This window comes from Galeopterus variegatus, unplaced genomic scaffold (genome assembly GCF_000696425.1).
Source record: "Galeopterus variegatus unplaced genomic scaffold, G_variegatus-3.0.2 Scaffold1725, whole genome shotgun sequence".
Taxonomy (NCBI): domain Eukaryota; kingdom Metazoa; phylum Chordata; class Mammalia; order Dermoptera; family Cynocephalidae; genus Galeopterus; species Galeopterus variegatus.
Genome location: NW_007727836.1, coordinates 212,167 through 233,582, shown reverse-complemented (window position 1 = coordinate 233,582; position 21,416 = coordinate 212,167). Strand labels below are relative to the sequence as shown.

Here is a 21,416-nt window from a genome sequence, read left to right as displayed (position 1 = left end):
TGGCTTGGCCCCCTGCCGGAAGCCGCGGGCCCGCGCCGGAAGAGGTGGGGTCGTCCCTCGGGCGACGCCTCTTCGATTGGCACCGGGTTTGGAGGCGTGACGAGCCCGGGCCGTCGCTCGGGTAACGGTTCTGGGGCTGTGGGCGGGGCGGAAAGATGGGCGCGGTCTTCGTGCCTGCGACCGACTTGTGGTTGGCTGTGGGGCGGACCTGCGGTAGGAGGGGGCGTGGCCAGATAGGAAGCTCAAGTCCCTAGCAACAGCGCCCTGGGAACTGTTTGCTTAGCAACGGAGGGCTCTCAAGAGAAGGCCTCGTCCATATTCCGGCCTTCCCATCGTGTTACGGCTGACCCCAGGTGACCCTAGTGTTTCCTTAGGCTCCCAACATACACCCTGCCGACTTCCGGTGTTTCCCACTGACATCTTAAAGTCCCCAACTGACCACAGCGTCTCCAACCTTTCCTCCCCACCTTCGATGAAGCCCCAAGTCCCCGCTGACTCCAGTGTCTCCACAAAACTCCAAGGACTTCATCTGACCCACTACGGATTAATGCTCACCCCAAACATCCTCCGTATTTTCCTCCAACATCCAATATATATCTCCATGACTTCACTATCTTCAAAAACCTCACTTGTCTTCCCAAATCCATCTCTAATACCAAAATTTTACTGATCTCCGCAATATCCGCAGTGTCCCAATGATTCGCTAGTAACCCAAAGTCTCCCGCTGGCCCTAACAGTCCCCACTGTTAACCACCCCCTCACTTCTGCTGAATCCACCCTGCCCCCATCATAGATATTCCTAGACTCACTTATGCAGTGGGCTCCCAGTTTCTCACTGGAATGTCCCAGAGTCATCTCATACTCACAAGTCCTACAATGAACTTGTCACCTACTTCAAATCCTGCTCCTCTCCCGTGCTCCCATCTTAGTGCTTGCCCTGCCGTCCACCCAGTCACCCAGGCCACAGAACTGGGTGTATTCCTAGATTTGTACCATTTCTCTTTACCCCCAACTTTCTAGTCTCCAAGGCTTTTGCATTCTACCACTTGAATTCCTCTGAGTTCCTTCCTCTCTACATCCCTGTCCAAACTTTTCTTCTCCTATCAGAGGTCCTCCTGCATAAGCCTTGTCTCTGGTCTCCCAAATTCTGCCTCACCCTTTCCACCTATCTTTCATTTGGCATTGAGAGGGGTCTTTCTGAAACACGAATATGAGGCCTTACCCTGCTCAAAACCTATCTGTAGCTTCCTAGTGGTCTCAGGGCAACGTTAAGCCCTGAATAATCTGGCTCTTGCCAACCTCTTTCCAATCTCATCTCTCACCACTAACCCCTCGTGCTAATGTGCCTCCTAAAATGAGGTTTGAGAAACTACCCCAACACATCATACCCTCTCTTGCCCCAGGTCTTTGCACATGCTGCTCCCTATGATTGGAATGTCTTTCCCCATTCTTTTTTTGACCCTTTAAAAGTCAGCTCAGGGACTAGCCAGTTAGCTCAGTTGGTAAGAGCTGGTGCCGATAACACCAAGGTCCAGGGTTCAATCCCTGTACCAGCCAGCCACCAAAAAAAAAAAAAAAGAAAAGAAAAAGAGTCAGCTCAGGAGATCTATCAGTCCTCTGGGCTCCCCCATCTGGGTTGTCATTGTCTGGGTACAAGTCTGTTTCCCGTATAGCATGTGGGCTCCAGGAAGACAGGGCTGGGGCTGCTTGGTCACCTCTCTGTCTGTCCCCAGCACCGAGTCGGGCTCACAGGAAGCACTTCAACAACTTTTCTGATGTAGAGATGAATGAATACATGAAACAGATAGGAGAGACCTCTGCCAGGCAATGTCTGTGCCCGGAGCAGAGCCCAACAGCCCTGGCTTGGATTCCATGTCAACAAATGTGAACAAATGAATGACCTGGCCATAATGCCACAGGGAAACTTTATTTGGAGCAGCCGTCTTCCTCTTCTATCCCTGCCCTCCAGGGGCAGGAAGCAAACCAACAATGAAAATACAATCCATAACTAACTATGTCTAAGGGAAAAACTGCTATCTACCTGTTTAGGGAAAGGGGCTATAGGGCTTCAGTCATCCAGGTCCTCATCCTCATCTTCCTCCTCATCCTCCTCCTCCTCCTCTGCAGCGGCCAGAGCCTGCTCCTGGGCAGTCTTGAGGGCCTGCTCCTCCTCCACCGTGGGGTCACTCATCTCCATGATCTCTGGGCCGCTGGGGTACTCGTGCTGAATGGGGGCTGGCAGCGCAGGGTTGAAGTTGTCCGGGCTGTACTTGTGGCCCCAGCCGATGTAGATGTTCTCAAACTTCCTGGAGAGGCACCAAGAGACTGTGAACTTCTCCCTCGAAGGGCCTAGCATGGGTTTTCCTTAAATGGGGCCCAGTGTGGGCACAGCATGACTGCAGAGTTGTGGGTGGTAGGGTGAAGTGTGCCCTCCAGGTTTCTCTGTTCATTTGTTCACTCAACAAATATTTACTGAGCACCTACTCTGTGCCAAGCCATGTCTGCAGTTACCTGGTCCAACAGCATGTGTGCCTATGGAGCGTTTGAAACGCAGCTAGTGTGACTGAAGAACTGGATTTTAAATTACATTGAATTTTCTAATTTCCCTTGTGATTTCTTCTTTGACCCATTACTTATTTATGAGTATGTTGTTTCCTTTTCACATATTTGTGAATTTCCAAGATTACCTTCTGTTATTGATTTCTAATTTCATTTCAATGTGGCCAGAGAACACATTTTGTATGATTTCAGTCCTTTTAAAATTATTGAGACTTGTTTTATGACTCAGCATATGGTCTGTCCTGTAGAATGTTCCATGTGCACTAGAGAAGAATGTGTAGTCTGATGTTATTGGGTGGAGTGAATTTTATTTAGTTTTAATTAAATTTCAGTTTAAATAAAACTGACACTCAATTTGGTTACTGGGTAATTTCTAAGTATGTCTTGAACAACTTGGGTACATAAAATCTACTATTTCAACTGTAAATGTTGTGAAGTCTGAATACAGGTCAAGTATTTCTAATGAAAATTTAGCATCCAGGACTGGCTGGTTAACTCAGTTGGTTAGAGGTGGTGTTATAACACAAAAGTCAAGGGTTTGGATCTCTGTACTGGACAGCCACCAAAAAAAAAAAAAAAGAAAAGAAAAGAAAAGAAAATTTAGCATCCAAATGGAAAATACACTCAGATTCTGAAGACTTAGTATGAAACAAAGAATGTAAAATAGCTCATTAATAATTTTTATATTATTGATTTCATATCATAATTATAATATTCTAGATAGTTGGGAGCAAATAAAATATATTAAAATTAATTTTGCCTGTTTATTTTTACTTTTTGAACATGGCTACTAGAAAATTTTAAATTATTCAGATCCCTGTACCAGTCAGATGCCAAAAAAAAAAAAGAAAAAGAAAATTTTAAATTACATATGTGGGTCATATTTTATGTATGCTGAACATAAATAAAATGGTCTAGATGCTGGGGATGCAGCAGTAAGCAAATTAGACAAAAATCCCTGCCATGGTGCCTACGTTATAATGGGAGGAGATCGAAAAACAAGGAGGTAATTGGTCAGGTCCTAACCCTGCCAATTCGACCTCTCTCCAGAATTTTAACCAGAGAAGGAAAGAGGAGTAAATGGGAGAAAAGAGAGGAGACTAAGAGACAGGGAGACATGAAGATAGGTAGAGAGGTGAGGAGAAGTGGTGGGGGTGGGGGTGGGGCTCAGGCAGAGAGAGAGAGAGAGAGAGAGAGAGAGAGAGAGAGAGAGAGAGGAGGCCGAGTTTGCTTGCCATAGAGGAGCAGTCTTGTTTTGACCTTATTTTTACATTCCCAAGAGAATTGTTTTCCTCCAGGCCTTCCTCAGAGGTTTCAAATGTACAGCTTCCTTGGAAGCCTCCCAATCCCCACCTGTCCTGGCTCATGTAGCCCTTGAACCAGTGGCTATGCCATCACCTGGGAGCTTGCTACAATTCACCTGGGAGCTTGCTACAAATGCAGAATCTCAGGCTCCATCCCAGACCCATGGAACCAGAATCTGCATCTTAACCAGATTCTCCAGGTGAGCCCTACACACTCACAGTTTGGGAAGCTCTGGTCTAGAATGTTCCTTACGCCTGCTTTTCCCCATTATCTCTTTCTTTCCCCAGAGAATTCAGATCAAAGACTGTTTTCCCCAGGAAAACGGTCTTTTCCCTGATTTCCTCAAGACATGACAGTTATAAATTGTCATTTGTCCCTCCACTGTCGCAGTGATAGTACTTACTTTGTAATAGGATATTTGGCGGGAGGGGTGGAGGGAGTGTCATGTGATTAACGCTTATGCTTCCTCTGCCTGCTCCCAGGGACGGATCCATATCTGTCTTTTCAACAAAGAGCTTGGGGTCCAGCACACAGCTGGCAAATAGTGACATTTAAGAGTCTTTTATAAAGAAAACGAATGGATGGGTGAGCGGATGAGTGGGTGGGGGGTGGGAGGCGGTTGAATGGGTGGGTGGACAGGTGGGTATGTGGGGGGTGGAGGCTGGATGGGCACATAGAGCTCCAAGTTTGGATACTTTGCTTTCAGAGGGATGTTGGCAAATTAGGGCGCGGCCAGAAGAAGGGGGGCTGGTAAAAGCAAGCGTGACTCTTCCCAGCCTCTGGAGAAGAAAAAAGAATTGCCAAGAATGGGGTTAAAGTATCAAAGTTATACGGAATCCTACCGCGACTGTGAATCATACGAGAATACAGTACAGGTTCACATGGACGTCAGAAAGGGAAATCTGGCTGGTCCGATGGTAGTGGGTTATCAGAACTTATTAATTAGTGTCACTAAAGTTGTTACACAATCCCCCTTCCCCCCCCCCGCCCACGCTAAATTTGATTGGCTTTTTTTTTAAAAAAAGGGGGGAAGATCTCTGAAAAAAAATCGTCCTGCCACCTTGTGGACAGAGCCGGTCGGTGCGCCCGCTCCCCTGGCTTCCGACGGCGCCCTCTTGTGGCTGTGCAGAAAGGTGGGGATGTGCCTGGCGAGGGAGGCTGAGGGACTGTGGGGAGTGCGTAACTGGAGTGGGAGGATGCAGGGTGACTTCGGCTTGTCAAGCTTTTGGGAGCCACTGGCAGGGGATTCTGGTGGGGAAGAACTCTGCCCCATAGGGAGAAGACCCTTCAAATTTGGAAGAACTGTCCAGGCGACCCAGGGAAGGAGTTAGCCAGCGGGCACCCCACCCCCACCCGCCTGAGACTCCACCCCTGTGGCCAGGGGGCGGAGATCCAGGTTTGAATCCAGCATGTGCTGTGTGACCCTGGACCAGTCCCTTCCCCTCTCTGATCCTCCATTCTCTCATCCACGGGACTCACATCCTTGGTCTGGGATTTCTCATTTTAGCCCCAGTGAGACCCCTGGGAGCTGAGTGAGTGGATCAGTCCCGGGGGTTTGCTGAATGGGGTCCTCCCACTCTCTGCCCACCCTGGTGAGTTGCCCGGCCTGACCAGGCCCTAAGAAGTCCTAAGGGAGTCTACTGCTGGGAGGAACTGGGAGAAGCTTACTTGCCCCTGGCATAGGCGTAGGCCCCCGGCCAGAGGTTGGAACGCACGACGGCCACGGAATAATGCGGGCTGAGGCTGCACGACAGGCGGGCGGTCCAGGGTGACAGGTGCATTATTTCTGGGGGAGGAGGGGAGAGAGGGACAGCGAGGTCAGGGGGTCCCTACTCCTGCACAGCCCCTTGGAGGAGAGGTGTAGAGAAGGAAGGGAGGGGGCAAAGAGGGAGGACTGGAGGAGCATGAAGGGAGCTGTAACAACTGATAGCATGGGTTTCTGGATTCCGACTCTGGTTCCGGACCATTCTCTTGCTGTTTGGCCCCAGAAAGCCACTTCACCTGTCTAAGCCTCAGTGACCACATTTAGGAAATGGGGATACACATTCACTTCCCTTGCAGGATGGCAGTTCGGCCTGGTGATAGTGCCTGGCACGTAGCAGGGCACCCAGACAGGGCAGCTTTGTGATTCTACTCCCAGTTTGGTTATCAGTTTGGACCAGGGTGCAAAGGGCAGGGCACAAGCTCCAGGCTCACAGAATCTGGGTACAAATCCAGTCTCTTCCCACTTCCCATCCCCTCTATCCTTTTCCCTCCAGGTGTGTGAGGCCCCAAATTCCTGTCCATTCATCCAAAATCCAGCTCGAGTCCCACCTCCTCTCGGAAGGGCTCCTTAATTATCTTTCCCTCCCTCAAGCCCATGTGGGACTCAAAATACTATATCCTGAGATCTGGGCCATTGCCATGTGCCAGACATGGTTCACAGTATGGGCATTCCCATAGCCCCGTGAGGGAGGAACTGTTGTGATGCCCATTTCAGCTAGCTGCCAAAAAAGAAAAAAAAGAAAGCAGACTAGTGGTCACTTGGGAATGAGTGGAGGATTGAATAGGCCGAAGAAGGGATTACAAAGGGCCATGAGGAAATTTTTAGGACTTACATATTATTTGGATTGTGGGGATGGTTTCACAGGTGTATAATTATGTCAAAACTCATTGAATTATATTCCTTTAAATGTGTGCAGTTTTTTTATATGTCAGTTATACCTCAACATTTACTCACTCTTGGGCATTTTTTGAGAGACTGAGAAAAGATTTTAATTAACCATGCTCAGCCAGTGAGCGAACCGGCCATCCCTATGTGGGATCCGAACCCGTGGCCTTGGTGTTATCAGCACCGCACTCTCCCGAGTGAGCCATGGGCCGGCCCCGTGATGCCCATTTTATGGAAGAGACAGCAACTGAGGCTTGGAGAAGTAGATCAGACACATGACTACCAGCAGGCCTGTTGCCCCTCCATTCCTTCCCCACCCCCGAAAGGCTGGTGGGGTGCAAGATGAGGAGGACTCTTACCTGCATCTTCTGAGAGCGGCGTCAGCAGTGGGGGTCCAACCTCCTGCTCCACCTCCTCCAACACCTCATCTGCTTTTTCTTCCTCCTCCCCCAGCTCCTCTTCTTCCTCTGATTTCTGCAGAGGGTTCACCCAACTGCAGCGGCCCTGGGGGGTGGGGGAAAGGTCAGGTGGCACCCCCAGGGGACAGAGCCCAGCCTGTGCCCTGGGAGGTGGTAAAGGGGCTGAGCAGGACCCTGGAGCCCTGGCCCTGTCATTAGTGATCTAGGTATGTGCAGGAAGACATGGTTAGTCACACAGGTAAGTGGAGGGGGAGAATGGGCCAAGAGAACTGTTGTAGTTGGGTAGAGACTCCTGCCTCCCGCTGACCGCATGACCTCCCCATTCATACATTAATTAATTCATTGACCCATTTATCATGTATTTAATGAGCACCTATTATATGCAAGCACTGCCCTAGGTGCTGGGGATACATCCTTCAGAAAAGAGACCCCAAAATCTTTGCCCTTGTGCAGCTGGCATTTGGCAGCCCATATGATCCTCCGTTTGCTCATCTGTGAAATGGGGATGTCATGGGTACTTCTTTCATTGCATTGTTTTTTTTTTTTTAAAAAAGATGACCGGTAAGGGGATCTTAACCCTTGACTTGGTGTTGTCAGCACCACGCTCAGCCAGTGAGCGAACCGGCCATCCCTATATGGGATCCGAACCCGGGGCCTTGGTGTTATCAGCACCGCACTCTCCCGAGTGAGCCACGGGCAGGCCCAATTTCATTGCATTGTTATTGGGTTACATGAGATACTCAAGAGACAAAAAGTGCTGAATGAATGGATGAACATAAGTGCACAGCATAGAGCAGACTTCTGTGTCATCAACAGTGAAATGGGAATAATGGTTGTACTGATCTCAAAAGGAGTTATTTGGATTCAATAAAAGGTTGTAGAGTCAATAACTGTTTATTGAATGAATTAATTAAAGTTCCTAGCACACAGCAGGAGCTTTCTTGACTGAATAAATACATAAATATAAAGTTGGGACACACTAGGCACTCAATACGTGCAGGTCCATAATCTTTTCTACACGATTCAAAAATCCAAAAAAGCTGTGAAAACCAAAAGTTTTTCAGAAGTCATATGGTAGCAACCCTGATCTGAGCTGATAAGGGGTTATTCAGTTTTGCTGCAGAAATGTTGAGGTGTTTGAATATGGGCTGCCCTTGCCCCTGCCTGAGGTGTTGCATAATATATGGTATGTGCACCCATCACCTCTTTTAACCTGAAAAATTCTGAACTCCAAAATGCATCTAACCCCAGAGGTTTCTGACACGGGGTGGACTGTCAACCCCTATCTGCTGCGTTAATGAGTGGACGGATGAGGGAATGAGTGAATGCATATCGTCTAGCACAGGGCCTAGCAGAGAGGAAGAGCTTGATATCAAACTTGCGGGCTCGCGCCGGAGCCCCCTGGTCCTCACCTGCGGCAGGATGTGCTGCACGTGGTGCACCCAGTTGGCCATGGAGTCGACCAGCTCCAGCACTGGGATGCCCTCGAAGTCGGGGTTCTCCTCGTAGGAGTCGCGCCCGGCGCCTGCCTCGTCCTCCTCATCTCCCTCCTCCTCTCCAAACTGGTAGAAGCCGAGAGGGCTGACGTGCGTGGCGGCCGAGATGCGGGCGATCTGGGCCCGCAGGTAGTTGGCCTCGTTGCCCGGGAAGGGCGGGTAGCTGATGACCGGCGCCTCCAGGTAGCCGGTGAAGAACTTCTTGATCTTGCGGGCGGCCACGATCTGGGCCGGCGTGACGTGGGGCAGCCGCGTCCACGGCCGGCCCGGCTCGTTGCACACGAAGTACAGGTACTTGTTGGCGCCCGAGCGGCTCTCCTCCCTGGGGAGGACGGGCGGCGGCTTCCACGTGGGCTTGGGGATGACGTCGACGACCTTCTCCTCGTCCTCGTCGCCCTCCTCCTCGCCGTGCGCCTCCGTGACGTCGCTGCCCTCCACCGTCTCCTCCGCCTCCTCCTCCTCCTCGCCCTCCCGGAACTCCACCTCGGCCACCAGGTAGCTGCGGCCGAGCCCCAGGATCTTGCCCCAGAAGCGGCACGTGTGGATGGGCTGCTGCTCCACCAGCTGCTTCAGGGCCAGGAAGACACGGAAACTCTCGTCCGAACTGAGACCCACGCCGGCCTGTTCGAAGTAGAAGGCTGTCTCCATGACGTTGGGCACCGCTGTCTCAGTCTGCACAGGGTGGGGTGGAGGTCAGAGGGAAGAAAGCTGAAGCCCTGCTCCCTAGCCTGGCTCTTCTAGAATCAAGAGACCTAAAATACTCTGTAACTCAGCTGCTCAGGCAGCCAATTCTGCCCCGTGAGATGTAGGGGAAGTCCTTGGAGAGGATGTCCCCTGATGGAAAAGAAAAGGGCAAACCACACTTTGAGAAAATCCTTTGTCCTTCATCCTCCCCACTTCTTTCTGCCTGGAATAGGATGTGAGATCTGGAACCACAGCAGCTATTTTGGGACCATGAGGCAACACATGGAGACAAAGTGTAGTCCCATACCCTAATGGTGGAGGAGCTGAAAGTGGAAAATGCTTGATCCCCAGTGGCATTGCTGATCTGCCTTACCTACCCCGGCCTTTTTGTTCTATGGGACAGAGAAGGCACTTTCAGGCATGTTTTCTGTTACTTGCCACTGAATGTACTCCTAACACATATTCTAAGTCACACAGCAAATTAAGGGAAGAGACAGGTTTTGAACCAAGGAATCAATGATGCTGGAGGATGGTTTTGAGAAGTTCTGCCCCCACTCCCTTTTCTTCACTAACCACTTTGCTCACAAAGTCGGGGGGGGGGGGGGGGAGAGAAGAAAGGGGCCCAGAAAGGAAGTGAGAACAAGTCAATGGCTGAGACTAGATTCCAGTGGGGTTTTGGCCCAGAAGTCAGGGGAAGAAGTTAAATGTACATCTAGGGTGGGGGTGTGATCTGTGCAGGCCACAAACCAATGCACTTCCCTTTCTTGGGGAAATGCCTGTCATCCCCACATCCGTGTGGCCACAAGATTGTCCCTGACACTTTTTCATTCAATTGGTCCAGAAATCTTTTTTTTTTTTCAAAAGATGACCGGTAAGGGGATCTTAACCCTTGACTTGGTGTTGTCAGCACCACGCTCAGCCAGTGAGCGAACCGGCCATCCCTATATGGGATCCGAACCCGCGGCCTTAGTGTTATCAGCACCGCACTCTCCCGAGTGAGCCACGGGCCGGCCCGGTCCAGAAATCTTGATTAAAGACCCAGTGGGTGCCTGCTTCAGGCTAGACACTGAGATAGATCAGACCACAAAACAGACGAGGTCCTTCCTCATAGATCAGCCTGAACTGCCCTCAGCAATCTGACTGGGCCAGGTAAACACATGGCACAAACCAGGGAGACCATATGCTCTCCTGGCAGAATTTGAAATCAGAATGGAGAGAAAGGGGCTGTGGAATAGGGAATAATGACACCACCACCTCCCCCGATGATGCCCATGTCCCAGTCCCTGGACCTGTGGACCCTTACATGGCAAAAGGGTCTTTACAGATGTGATTAAGTTAAGGATCTTGAGATGGAAAGATTATCCTGGATTATCCTGGCTCGCTGGAATCACAAGGGTCCCCATAAGTGAAAGTGGGAGGCAGGAGAGTCAGAGAAGGAGATGGAAAGCCAGAGCAGGAGTCAGAGGCAGAGGAAGATTTGATGATGCCACACTGCTGGCTTTCAAGGAAGGGACCAGGAGGAAGGAATGTGGGTGGCCTCTAGAAGCTGGAAAAGGCAAGGAAATAGATTCTCTCCTAGAGCCTCCAAAAGGAACACAACTCTTCCCACACAGTGATTTTAGCTCAGTGAGACCCATTGTGGATTTCGAGCTCCCGAACTGTGAGATAATGCATTTGTGTCATCTTAAGCCACTATGTTCGTGGTAATTTGTTATAAAAGCCAGAGGAAACTAATACAGGGGCCAACCTCTGCGTGTGACAGCCACAGTGGGTGATTCTATTCTGCTAGGTGCATGGAGAGACAATGGAAATCAGTTTGAAGACAGAAAGGAAAAAATGAAACAGGCAGGTATGGAGCATCAGAGCAAAGGTAGATGCTGATAAACTTAGGTCCATTCCTGAGGCCCACCTGATTCCCCCGATTCTGAGAAATGCCTTGAGTCTTTATGATAAATCCTCCTCCCCCCACTTTATTTTAACTAACTCCTTCACTTCTTGTAGCTTTGTCTAGGAGAAAAGATTTGCTTGTGCTTAAAGAAAACACGTAACAAAGAAAAATTTATAAAAAGAGAAAAAACAACAAAACAAAACAAAAAACATGTAAGCTCCTCTTAAATTGGGGGGAGAATAAGATCAAAGAGATGAGTTTCTCACTTATGGACTGCGGACAGCTTTTAGAAAGTACGATGGGGCTGGCCGGTTAGCTCATTTGGTTAGAACATGGTGCTGTTAACACCAAGGTCATGGATTTAGATCCCTGTATCAGCCAGCCACCAAAAAACAAAAAAAGTAGAAATGAAGGTACCCAAGATTTATCTTAATCAGGCATGATGAGACACACTGTGAGGAAAATGGAGTCAGTATAGTCAGGACCCCTCGCCTCATATCCAGTTGGGTATGATTCAGCACACCCGTTGTAAACAAGTCACATAACAGTGGTGTGACGGCGCATGCGCCCCCATATACTCCTTGGCTCATTGCCACTATTGTGTACTTCTGTTATAAAAGGCAAAAAAAAAAAAAAAAAAAAAAGGTACAATGATGATTGCCGACAAGCAACCGGAAACTCAAAGTAATAAAAGTTTCAAAGTAAACACGTTTTCTCCAGTTCCTTTATATGATCATCCAAGCCACTGGCAACTTTTCTTGAATGAGAGAATTCTAGAGCTAATACATTTAATTGTTCATGTTCGTTAGGTATACTAAAAACTATTTGTCTCTTGTTTCAAATGCACTAAAACACTATTCGGAGAATTACAGAAATTATAAAAAAGATGGTATATTACTTTGCTAGGGCTGCCATAACAAAGTATCACAAACTGGGTGGCTTGAACAACAGAAATTTATTTTCTCACAGTTCTGGAGCCTGGAAGTCTGAGGCCGAGGTGTTGGCGGGGCTAGTTCCTTCTGAGGGCTGTGAGATTATCTGTTTTATGCCTCTTCCTACTTTCTGGTGGTTTGCTGGCAATCATTGGTCTTCCTTGCCTTCTAGAAGCAATACTCCAATCTCCGCATTCATCTTTACATGACATTCTCCCTGTGTGTGTCTCTGTGTCTGAATTTCCCCTTTTTCTAAGGACACCAGTCATATTGGATTAGAGGCCCACGTCATTCCAGGATGACCTCATCTATTTACTTTTCCTTTGGCTTTTTGTGGGGGGGCCACTGGCACAGGGATCTGACACTTTAAAAAAAATTTTATTTATTATTATTATTATTTTTTACACTCAAAGATGTTGTGGGGCAGTGGGGGGGCTGGTGAGAGGGGGGTAGGGAAATGGAGGTTGGGGGGCAGGGCTGGCCTGGTTGCAGATGGCAGGGAGTGCGGCTGAGGCCCTTGGGTCCCCTGACCCCTGTTCAGGAGCCAGGGGGCTTCCTGCTGCATGTAGGTCCTCACTGGGCTAGATAGGGACCTGAACCCTTGACCTTGGTGTTACAACACCACACTCTAACCAATTGAGCTAACCAGCCAGCCCCCTAAATTTAACTAATTACATCTGCAATGATCCTATTTCCAAATAAGTTACATTATAACGTACTGTGTGGTGGGTTAGGACTTCATTATATGAATTTTGGGGGACACAAATCAACCCTTAACAGACCATTAGTGTGAAAATGAATGATTGTACCTTTTGATGTAAAAGACTTGTTGACAAGCATGCTGAGGTTTTTCCTAAAGGTATATACTGCATTCTAAACTTTTTTAAAAACTAAAAGAAAAAAATTTTTTTTGGCAGCTAGTGAGTACAGGAATCTGAATCCATGACCTTGGTGTTATAAGGCTGCACTCTAACTGAGCTAACCACCAGAATTAAAAGCTCAATTTCGAGCACAGTGTTAAAAAAAAACAATTTATTTCATCTTCTTCCTGTGCCTGCTAAACTATACATTGTTCACAAATGCTTGAAGTCCCTCCCTACAGGGGATTATACATCCCACCCTGCTGAACTCAGGAGCAGCCATGTCACTTGCTCTGACCACTTGAAATGGCAGTGAAAGAGACACACATCACACCTGGACTGAAGCTGTAAGAACACATGTGGGGTTTGCTGTGCCTTCCTTTATCTCTTCTGTAACCATGGAAGCCTGTGTCACAATGGGGCCTCCATTGTCCTGGGTTCCCAAGTGACTAATGAGCAAAGCCCACTGGCAACCCTTGATGGGCAGGTGAGATTGCTGGGTTGTTTATTACCACATCTTTTTTTTTTTTTGTCTTTTTCCGTGTCCGGCAATGGATCGCAACCCTCAGTGTCGCCCCCGTACCGGACCGGGACCGGCAACGGGATCGCAACCCTCAGCGTTGCTCCCGCGCCGCGCTCAGCCAGCGAGCGGGAACCGGTCTGTATGTGGGATCCGAACCCTCGGGGGGAGCGCCGCCACGCTTCCCAAGCGGCGCACTATCGCAGTGCGCCACCAGGCCGGCCCCAACCACATCTTGACATAGCATACTTTGACTAATGCTCTATAATAGGAGGATTATTATTATTATTATTATTATTGTCTTTTTCATGACCGGTAAGGGGTTCACAACCCTTGGCTTGGTGTCGCCCACACCGCACTCAGCCAGTGAGCACACCAGCCATCCCTATATAGGATCCGAACCCGTGGCGGGAGCGCTGCTGCGCACCCAAGCGCCGCACTCTCCCGAGTGTGCCATGGGGCCGGCCCAGGAGGATTATTATTTTTAAAGCGATTCTGGAAGTTTCTCTTCATCTTAAACACAATGCAGAAGCTCGTTTGCCTAGTTGATGTTGACATCAGCAACTCAGGGGGCAGTGTCCAAACTTAATGGACTCACCATCCTGTGTCCAGGAGGAAAGATTAGGGAGTGGGTGCAGTAAACTCTCTGAGGTATGAGCAAGGCCCACGAGCCAGTGGCCATCACCTTCTTTCTGGGAATCCCCCCCACCCATCCACACATGGCAATGGTGTGACTTCATCATTCACGTTTAAATAATATCACCCTGCTCTTCTGGCCTCTGTTGATTGGAGCAGGAATGGACAATTACCCAAAATGATAGATCAGACTCTGCTTTATGTGACTGGATGGAGAGAAAGTACAGATCACATCCCCCTGCACAGACATTATTTTTTTGGTATGGCTAAGTTTGAATCCAGGTTGGTCTGACTCTAGAGAACATGTTCATAGCCTCTACTCTACAATGCCCCTCTGCTTCCTGCGATCAGAATCTTTCTTGCTCTTTCTCCCTCCCAGTTATCAGGAAAATCCTATCTATGTTCTGGGAGGAAAGATTTCCTAGTGGCAACTGGATGGAATTTTTAAAAAGTGGATTCAAGACTGTGGGATGGCAGGACAAGCTGGTCTGAAGAGAAAGCAGAGGAGGCAGGGGAGGAGAGAGGGGCAGAGGTGAAACATGGGCATTGGGATCACCAATTCCAAGCTGTGCCTGATGTCCAGCCACATCCTTGCCTTTGGGTCAGTCACTGCCAGCACCATCCCCAAAGCCCTTCTCCATTGCCTGCCTTCCCCCGGAGAAGCTCAACAGCAGCTTTCCCAGCCTCTCTTGCAGCTGGGAATGGCCATGTGACCCAATTCTGGCCAACGAGGTGCAAGTGGAATTTTCTGAGGGGCTTCTGGGAAACTTTTGCTTGCCTGATTTTTTAAAAAAAGGAGACACAGGGCCAGCCCATGGCTCACTTGGGAGAGTGCAGTGTTGATAACACCAAGGCCACGGGTTTGGATCCCTATGTAGGGATGGCCGGTTAGCTCACTTGGGAGAGTGTGGTGCTGACAACACCAAGTCAAGGGTGGAGATCCCCTCACCGGTCATCTTTTAAGAAAAAAAAAAAAAAAGGAGACATGGATGAGGAAAATCTCCCTCCTTCCCTTGTTGGGGCACTGGTGTGGGCTTAAGATGTCTGGGGCAACAGAAGCCATTTTTTGAACATAAAGTAGCAAACTCAAGGACCAAATATCAACAAGATGAAGAAGGCAGAACAGAGGAGAGGAAAGAGCTGGGATTCTTCACGACCACACAGAGATTCCACATCAGCTCTGCCCACCTCCAGACCCATTGGTAAAGTGAGGTCATTAAATGTTTTGTTGAATTGCTTGGGCTATTTTATCAAGCACTTGCAACCAAAAGCAAGTCTTACCGACTGCATTGGAAAGAGATGGGATTTATACCCAGGGTACTATGGTGCTGAAAACTGGTCTCTTGGTTTAGAGACAGGGAGGGAGGTTGGGGATGAGGGGAGAAGAGAGCCTTCTGTGCCTCTTCACTGGGGAGCCACGTTGCCACTCTTAGACTGTTTGCACCTATTATGTGTGACAAAAATGTCTTTCTTGTCAAAGCCACTTGTCTCTATTTCTCTGACATCATCTATTTCCTAACTTAAAGTGACCTATGTTGTTAAACAAATAAGTTGTTAGTTTTCAGAATGTACCAAAATAGTACTAAAGTTATTCTAAATTATAAATGCAAGGATAGTCAGGAACTTTTCAAAACAGAGGTGCAGTGATGGGGAGATTTATGCTACCAAAACAGCAACACTTGCTGTGCAGCTGCTAAACAATAAACGGGAGTCCTAGAGCAGGAAGCCATGCTCCTGTGCAAAGGTACAGAACAGAGAATCCAGGAACAGACCCAAGTGCATATAAGATTATTCCATAAATGCCCTTGGGGATCATGGCTAGACATCTGGAGGAGAGAGAAAACGAGATAAATAAGAGCCTTGACTCACACCAGACAAAAATAAAGGCAAAATGCCGAATCATGGATTTTTCTATAAATCTCTTCCTAGAACCATGCACAGGTCACATAAGCTTACAATCTTGCCTTTCTGCAGACTCCAAATTAACAACTCCAGCTGCAAGTTTTAAGAGGGTTGGGGCCTCCAGGGACAAGACGTTCTAAGGGTGGGGAGCCTCCAGCAACGTGGAGTTGTACGAGGGCAGGCCTCTGGGGGCCAGGCGTCCTGAGGAGCGGGGCTGGGTGTTAGGTGGCGGTGCAGTTCTGAGGGGTGGGGCCTCTCAAGGAGAGAGCAGCAGTCTGAGATTTAAAGCCATATTCTCAGGTAACAGCTGTCCTTCATGACTAAGACTTGGATTCCCATCTACACTCTGCTCACCCAAGGACTACATTCACTTGTCAAACTGGTCCCTGCATTCTTCCCCCACCCAACGCACTGTCGCCAGAATCCTAGAACCTCAGAAGCACAGAAGCAAACGCAGACCAACAGCAGCATCTGCAAGTGGGGTGGAGGCTACAGCCCCGGCTTTCGAGGTCTCGGTCCTGCCTTCCCAGCCCTGTCCCCGGCCCTTCCTAGTGTCATGCCCTCTGAGAGAATCATAAATAGCACTTGCCTTACGGGGTTGTTTCAGGGATAAAACGAGACAATGCTCCTAAAGATTTTAGCAGGGAAGCTAGGAGGTGTCAGAATTACAAACAAAGGGCCCTTAACAAAAGTTCGTGAATTGGTTAGAGGGAGATGTTGATAACACCGAGGTCAAGGTCTGGGTCTCTGTACTGGCCAGCCACCAAAGACAGACAAACAAAAGTTTGTGGAAAGAGTGAAAGGACACTTCTCTCAAATTTTAAGCATCGTCCAATTTGGAAACATGGGATCGTGGAATTAAATATTCTGAGGATGGTAGAATGTTAATGGGTCATGGGTGAAAGAGTTCTTAATTGGCCTCGACTTATAAACGAGGAAATTGAGGCTGCCGGAAAGGGAGCGATTGACCCAGTGTTGAGAGACTCGGGTAGGCAGTGAGCTTCACAGGAATTCTGCAGGGCTGAATTATTTTCTGAAGGGATATGAAAAGGGGATGGTAGCAGAGACCAGCCTCCGCCTCCACGTGGCAGCAGGAGTCATTTTTGTCAAAAGCAGAGCTGAGCTCTTTCCTCTGCGTCAAACCCTTTCATGCCTTTCCAGTGGCCTCAGGAGAAAGCCCCAGTCCCTTTGCTTGGCGACACTGAAATCTTTTCTGTTCCTGGGTTGTGCGGTGCCCTCCTCCCCCCTGCCCCCGACATGCCGGGCCCCACCGATGCTGCCGCGCACCTCTGCCGGCGGGCACACTCACCACCTCCTCCTCCATCTCCGGTTCGCCCTCTCCGCCGCCTCCGCTCCGGATGAACAGTGCCTTCTGCTTCTCCGCCATTTCGTAGGTGGGTTGCATCTCGGGGTCGTCCCGCAGTGTGTCCAGCTTGGGCTGGAACCACTCCCGCTGGGTGTTGCGGTTCAGTGACTCCAGGATGGACAAGGGGTCCTCGGGCCGCTGGTTCAGGATCTTGGTCAGCAGGTTCACCAGGTGCTCATACCTGCCTCCCGCGGGGGGAGTGAGAGGTGGAGGGCATCATTCATTCAGCTCACGGAGCTTGCTGCTATGTGCCTGGCCCTGTGCCTAGTGCTGGGGACACAGTAGGGAACAGAAAAGGTCCCCGCCCTGGTGGAGCTGATATTTTGACGATGGAAACAGATATGAATCAAACGTGAAAAGTATAAAGTGTGTCAGGCATGGGGTAGTAACTGCTATGGAGGCAAAGCAGAGAATGGGGACTGGGAGGACCAGCGACTGGAGATGGTTTACAATTTTAAATAGGGAGGCCTGGGAAGGCCTGTCAAAGGTGACATTTAAGTTGAGATCTCAATGAAGGGAGGGGGCAACCTATGCAGATTTTGGGGGGAAGAGTGTTTCGGTCAGAGGGAACAGCGAGTGCATAGCCCTTAGAATATTTTATGAGTCTAACCTAATCTTGATATCAAAAACTCAAGGACATTAGGAAGAAGGAAAATTCCTAGCTGATCTCATTTAGGAATATAGATGCCAAAATCCTAAGCAAACTATTAGCAAATGAGGGGCCGGCCCGTGGCTCACTCAGGAGAGCGTGGTGCTGACAACACCAAGTCAAGGGTTAAGATCCCCTTACTGGACATCTTTAAAAATATGTATATATATATTAGCAAATGGCATCCAGCAATTTCTAAAAAGTATGACACACCATGATTAAACTGAGCTAATAATAGGAATGCAAGACTGGACTGATAATAAAATAATATAATCATGTTTAGTATGTTAATGTGTTTTTTTAGTATGTTAATGTTAAAGGAGATACACAAGATCACCTTATAGGTGCAGAGAAATTTTGATAACATTCAACACCCATTCATAATTTTTTTACCATTCGTAATTTTTTTTTAACTTGTAACAAACTAGGAATAGAAGGCAATTTTTTATAATCTTATAAAGTGTAGCCACAAGTAACCTACAGCACACATCAAACATAATGGTGAAAAACTGAGTATTTTCCCCTGAGACTGGAAACCAGGATAACTGGTTTCACCACTTCTATTTAATACTGTACTGGGGGGGCCGGCCCATGGCTCACTCGGGAGAGTGTGGTGCTGATAACACCAAAGCCCTGGGTTCGGATCCCACATAGGGATGGCAGGTTCGCTCACTGGCTGAGCGTGGTGCTGACAACACCAAGTCAAGGGTTAAGATCCCCTTACCGGTCATCTTAAAAAAAAAAAAAAAAAATACTGTACTGGGGACCACAGCCAATGCAATAAGGCATGAAAAAATATGAGGATTGGAAAGCAAAAAGCAAATCTGTCATGGTTTGCAGATGATACAATTGTGTGAAGGCCTTGACATGGGGGTGTGCCTAGCATGGAACAACACTGAGAAGGTTCAATGTGGCAGGAGTGGAGTAAGGAGGGGGGTTGTGGGAGTAGAGGAGGCCAGAGTGACAATAGTGTCACTTCCATTCACCTAAGCTGGGCACCAAGCTGGGCACTTGAGAGCAATGTTGAATCCTCATCACAACCGTACATCTGAGGAACAATCCATTCTCCACATAAGGAAACTGAGGCTGAGAACAGTTGAGGTGATGAGGTCACACAATGATGGGACAGTCAGCATTTGAAACCACGTTGGCCTGATTTCAAAGTACGTATGTGTAACCTTCTGCTGTGTGGAAACTACCTTGTCAGCAGTCTTGGGTATGGTGGAGGGCCATCACTGAAGTTGGGAAGGGTAAGAAGAAGTGAGACTTAGCTAGGGCTTTTCAGGAAGGGAACTTGAAACTACCAAGAGCTAGAATTTGTTGGGGAACAGCAAGAGGTTAATTTTGACTAAGTTCTAGGATCTGAGGTAGGAGCAGGTAGTGACTAGAAATGAAGTTTGGACATTGGGCAGAGGCTGAAGCACACAGAGGGCTATGCTGGCTGTGGTGAGGAGCTGAACTTCCTCTTGAGGGTAATGGGAACCATAGCAGGTTCTGAGCAGGGGACTGATAGGGTCAGCTTTATACTTTAGCAAGACCCATTACTTCATCAGCCTCATTTCCTCCCACTCTCCCTCTTCCTTAGTTCCAGACACACCAGCCTCCTTCCTGCTCCTCAATCACAGCAAGCCTCAAAGCCTTTGCATTTGCTGTGCCCCATACCTGGACTACGCTTCCTCCAGTTATCTGCAAGGTGCTCTCCTTCACTTCCTTCAGGTCCTGACCAAATGTCACCTCCTCAGAGAGGCCTTTCCTGTCCTCACACTGTTTAACATGCATTCCCTATCCCCCTTACCCTTCCTTATTTTTCACCTTAGCCCTTACGATCACCTTATCATCTAGGTTGATTATCCATTCTCTCCCTAGAATGCGAGCTTCACTAGAGCCTAATGGAGCTGAGAAGCATATTGTGACTGCAGCTAAGTGGTTTGGCAAGTAACCGTCTCAGACAGGGAAGTGTAGTGGGTAAGAACGGGGCTTCAGGAGCCAAGTCATTTGTTCAGGAATCCTGGCTCTCGACTTCCGGTCAAGATGGCGGAATAGACGGTCCCTAGCGTCACTCTCTCCCAAAAATCAACCGATTTAAACTATAAAAACATAACATCAAGTGCATACAGGACGGGGAGACGTCCAGCGGGGGAGACAGAAGCTCCACAGAGGCCACATGCCCTGCAGGGCCGACGTTGCACGATCCAGCAGATAGGCTTCACTGCCACCACCCGGCTCCATTCCCAGCCCAGTCCAGTGAGCACAGAGTGGGGAGACGTCTGGCAGGGGAGGCAGAGGCTCCAGAGAAACCACACACCCTGTGGGGCCGCCACTGCGTGATCCAGCAGGTAGGCTTCACCGCAGGCACCCGGCTCCATTCCCAGCCTGGCCTATTGCGATCGCAGCAGGGAGATGTCAGGCAGGGGAGGTGGGAACTCCACGGGGACCACACTGCTGCCGCGTGATCCAGCAGCCCAGCCCAATGCATACGGAGCACAGAGACATCCAGCAAGGGAGACAGAAGCTCCATAGAGTCCACACACTCTGTGGGGGGGGCCGCCGCCGCGCGGTCCAGCAGCAGGTAAGCTTCACCGCTGCCACCCGGCTCCATCCCAAGCCCGGCCTAGTGTGCATGGAGCAGGGAGACATCCAGCAGGGGAAGGGGAAGCTCCACAGAGACCACATGCTCTGTGTTGCCTCAGTGCATCCCAGCAGCCCGGCCCAGAGCGCACGGAACAGGGAGAAGGTCCAGCACGGGAGGTGGAAGCTCAGCAGAGACCACACACCCTGCAGTACCACCCCGTGATCCAGCAGCCTGGCTGAGTCCAAGCTGACCAGAGAGGTGGCTCCCCGGAGAGGCCCAAGACCCAAGGCAACCACACATGCAAGACACTAGTGGCCAACTGAGCACTCACTGAGGTAGCCATACCAAATTGGCAACCACAGCAACATCTTACTCAGTCAATAGTGTCAAACCTGTGGACTGTGAAACCCCCTGCCACAATGAATAAACATCAAAGAAAAGATACCAGAAATATGAAAAATCAAGAAAGTATAACACCAAAGGGTAATAACTCTCAAGCTCTAGATCCTAATTGCCGAACTGAAGAAGTTATTCAGCGAAATAAAAAACACAATGGAGAGTTTAACCAGCAGGCTTGTGGAAGTTGAAGAGAGAACCTCTGAACTTGAAGATGGGCTGTTTGAAATAACACAAGCAGAAAAAAAAGGAAAAAAGAATCAAAGGCATTGAAGAAAATCTGAGAGAGATATCAGACCACCTTAAGTGCTCAAATATCTGAGTCATGGGTATTCCAGAAGGTGAGGAAAAAAGAGGTTGCATTGAAAACATATTCAACAAAATAGTGGCAGAAAACTTCCCAGGTATAGGAAAAATAACAGATCTTCAGATCCAGGAAGCTCAACGATCTCCAAACATATTCAACCTGAAAAGGTCTTCTCAAAGACATGTGATAGTCAAATTGGCAAAACTCAAAGACAAAGAGAGAATCTTAAAAGCTGCAAGAGAGAAGCGTCAAATCACCTATAAGAGAGCCCCAAT

At 48.9% G+C, this 21,416-nt stretch overlaps 2 protein-coding genes across 2 annotated transcripts in view; both read right to left on the bottom strand.

Moving 5' to 3' along the window:
* Positions 1 to 564, bottom strand: part of DMWD (dystrophia myotonica, WD repeat containing) — a 7,977-nt gene extending 7,413 nt beyond the window's left edge. Inside the window, exons 1-2 of the mRNA XM_008578609.1 lie at positions 556 to 564; positions 84 to 208 (exon numbers count right to left, since the gene is read on the bottom strand). Coding sequence (XP_008576831.1) covers positions 84 to 208; positions 556 to 564 — 134 coding nt within the window. The remainder of the gene's footprint in view (positions 1 to 83; positions 209 to 555) is intronic.
* A 1,344-nt stretch (positions 565 to 1,908) lies between these two features.
* The window catches only part of RSPH6A (radial spoke head 6 homolog A (Chlamydomonas)), a 28,336-nt gene continuing 8,828 nt past the window's right edge, over positions 1,909 to 21,416 (bottom strand). The window contains exons 2-6 of the mRNA XM_008578608.1: positions 17,161 to 17,398; positions 8,346 to 9,101; positions 6,874 to 7,018; positions 5,533 to 5,650; positions 1,909 to 2,306 (exon numbers count right to left, since the gene is read on the bottom strand). Of these exons, the coding sequence (XP_008576830.1) occupies positions 2,069 to 2,306; positions 5,533 to 5,650; positions 6,874 to 7,018; positions 8,346 to 9,101; positions 17,161 to 17,398 (1,495 nt within the window). The 3' untranslated portion in view covers positions 1,909 to 2,068. The remainder of the gene's footprint in view (positions 2,307 to 5,532; positions 5,651 to 6,873; positions 7,019 to 8,345; positions 9,102 to 17,160; positions 17,399 to 21,416) is intronic.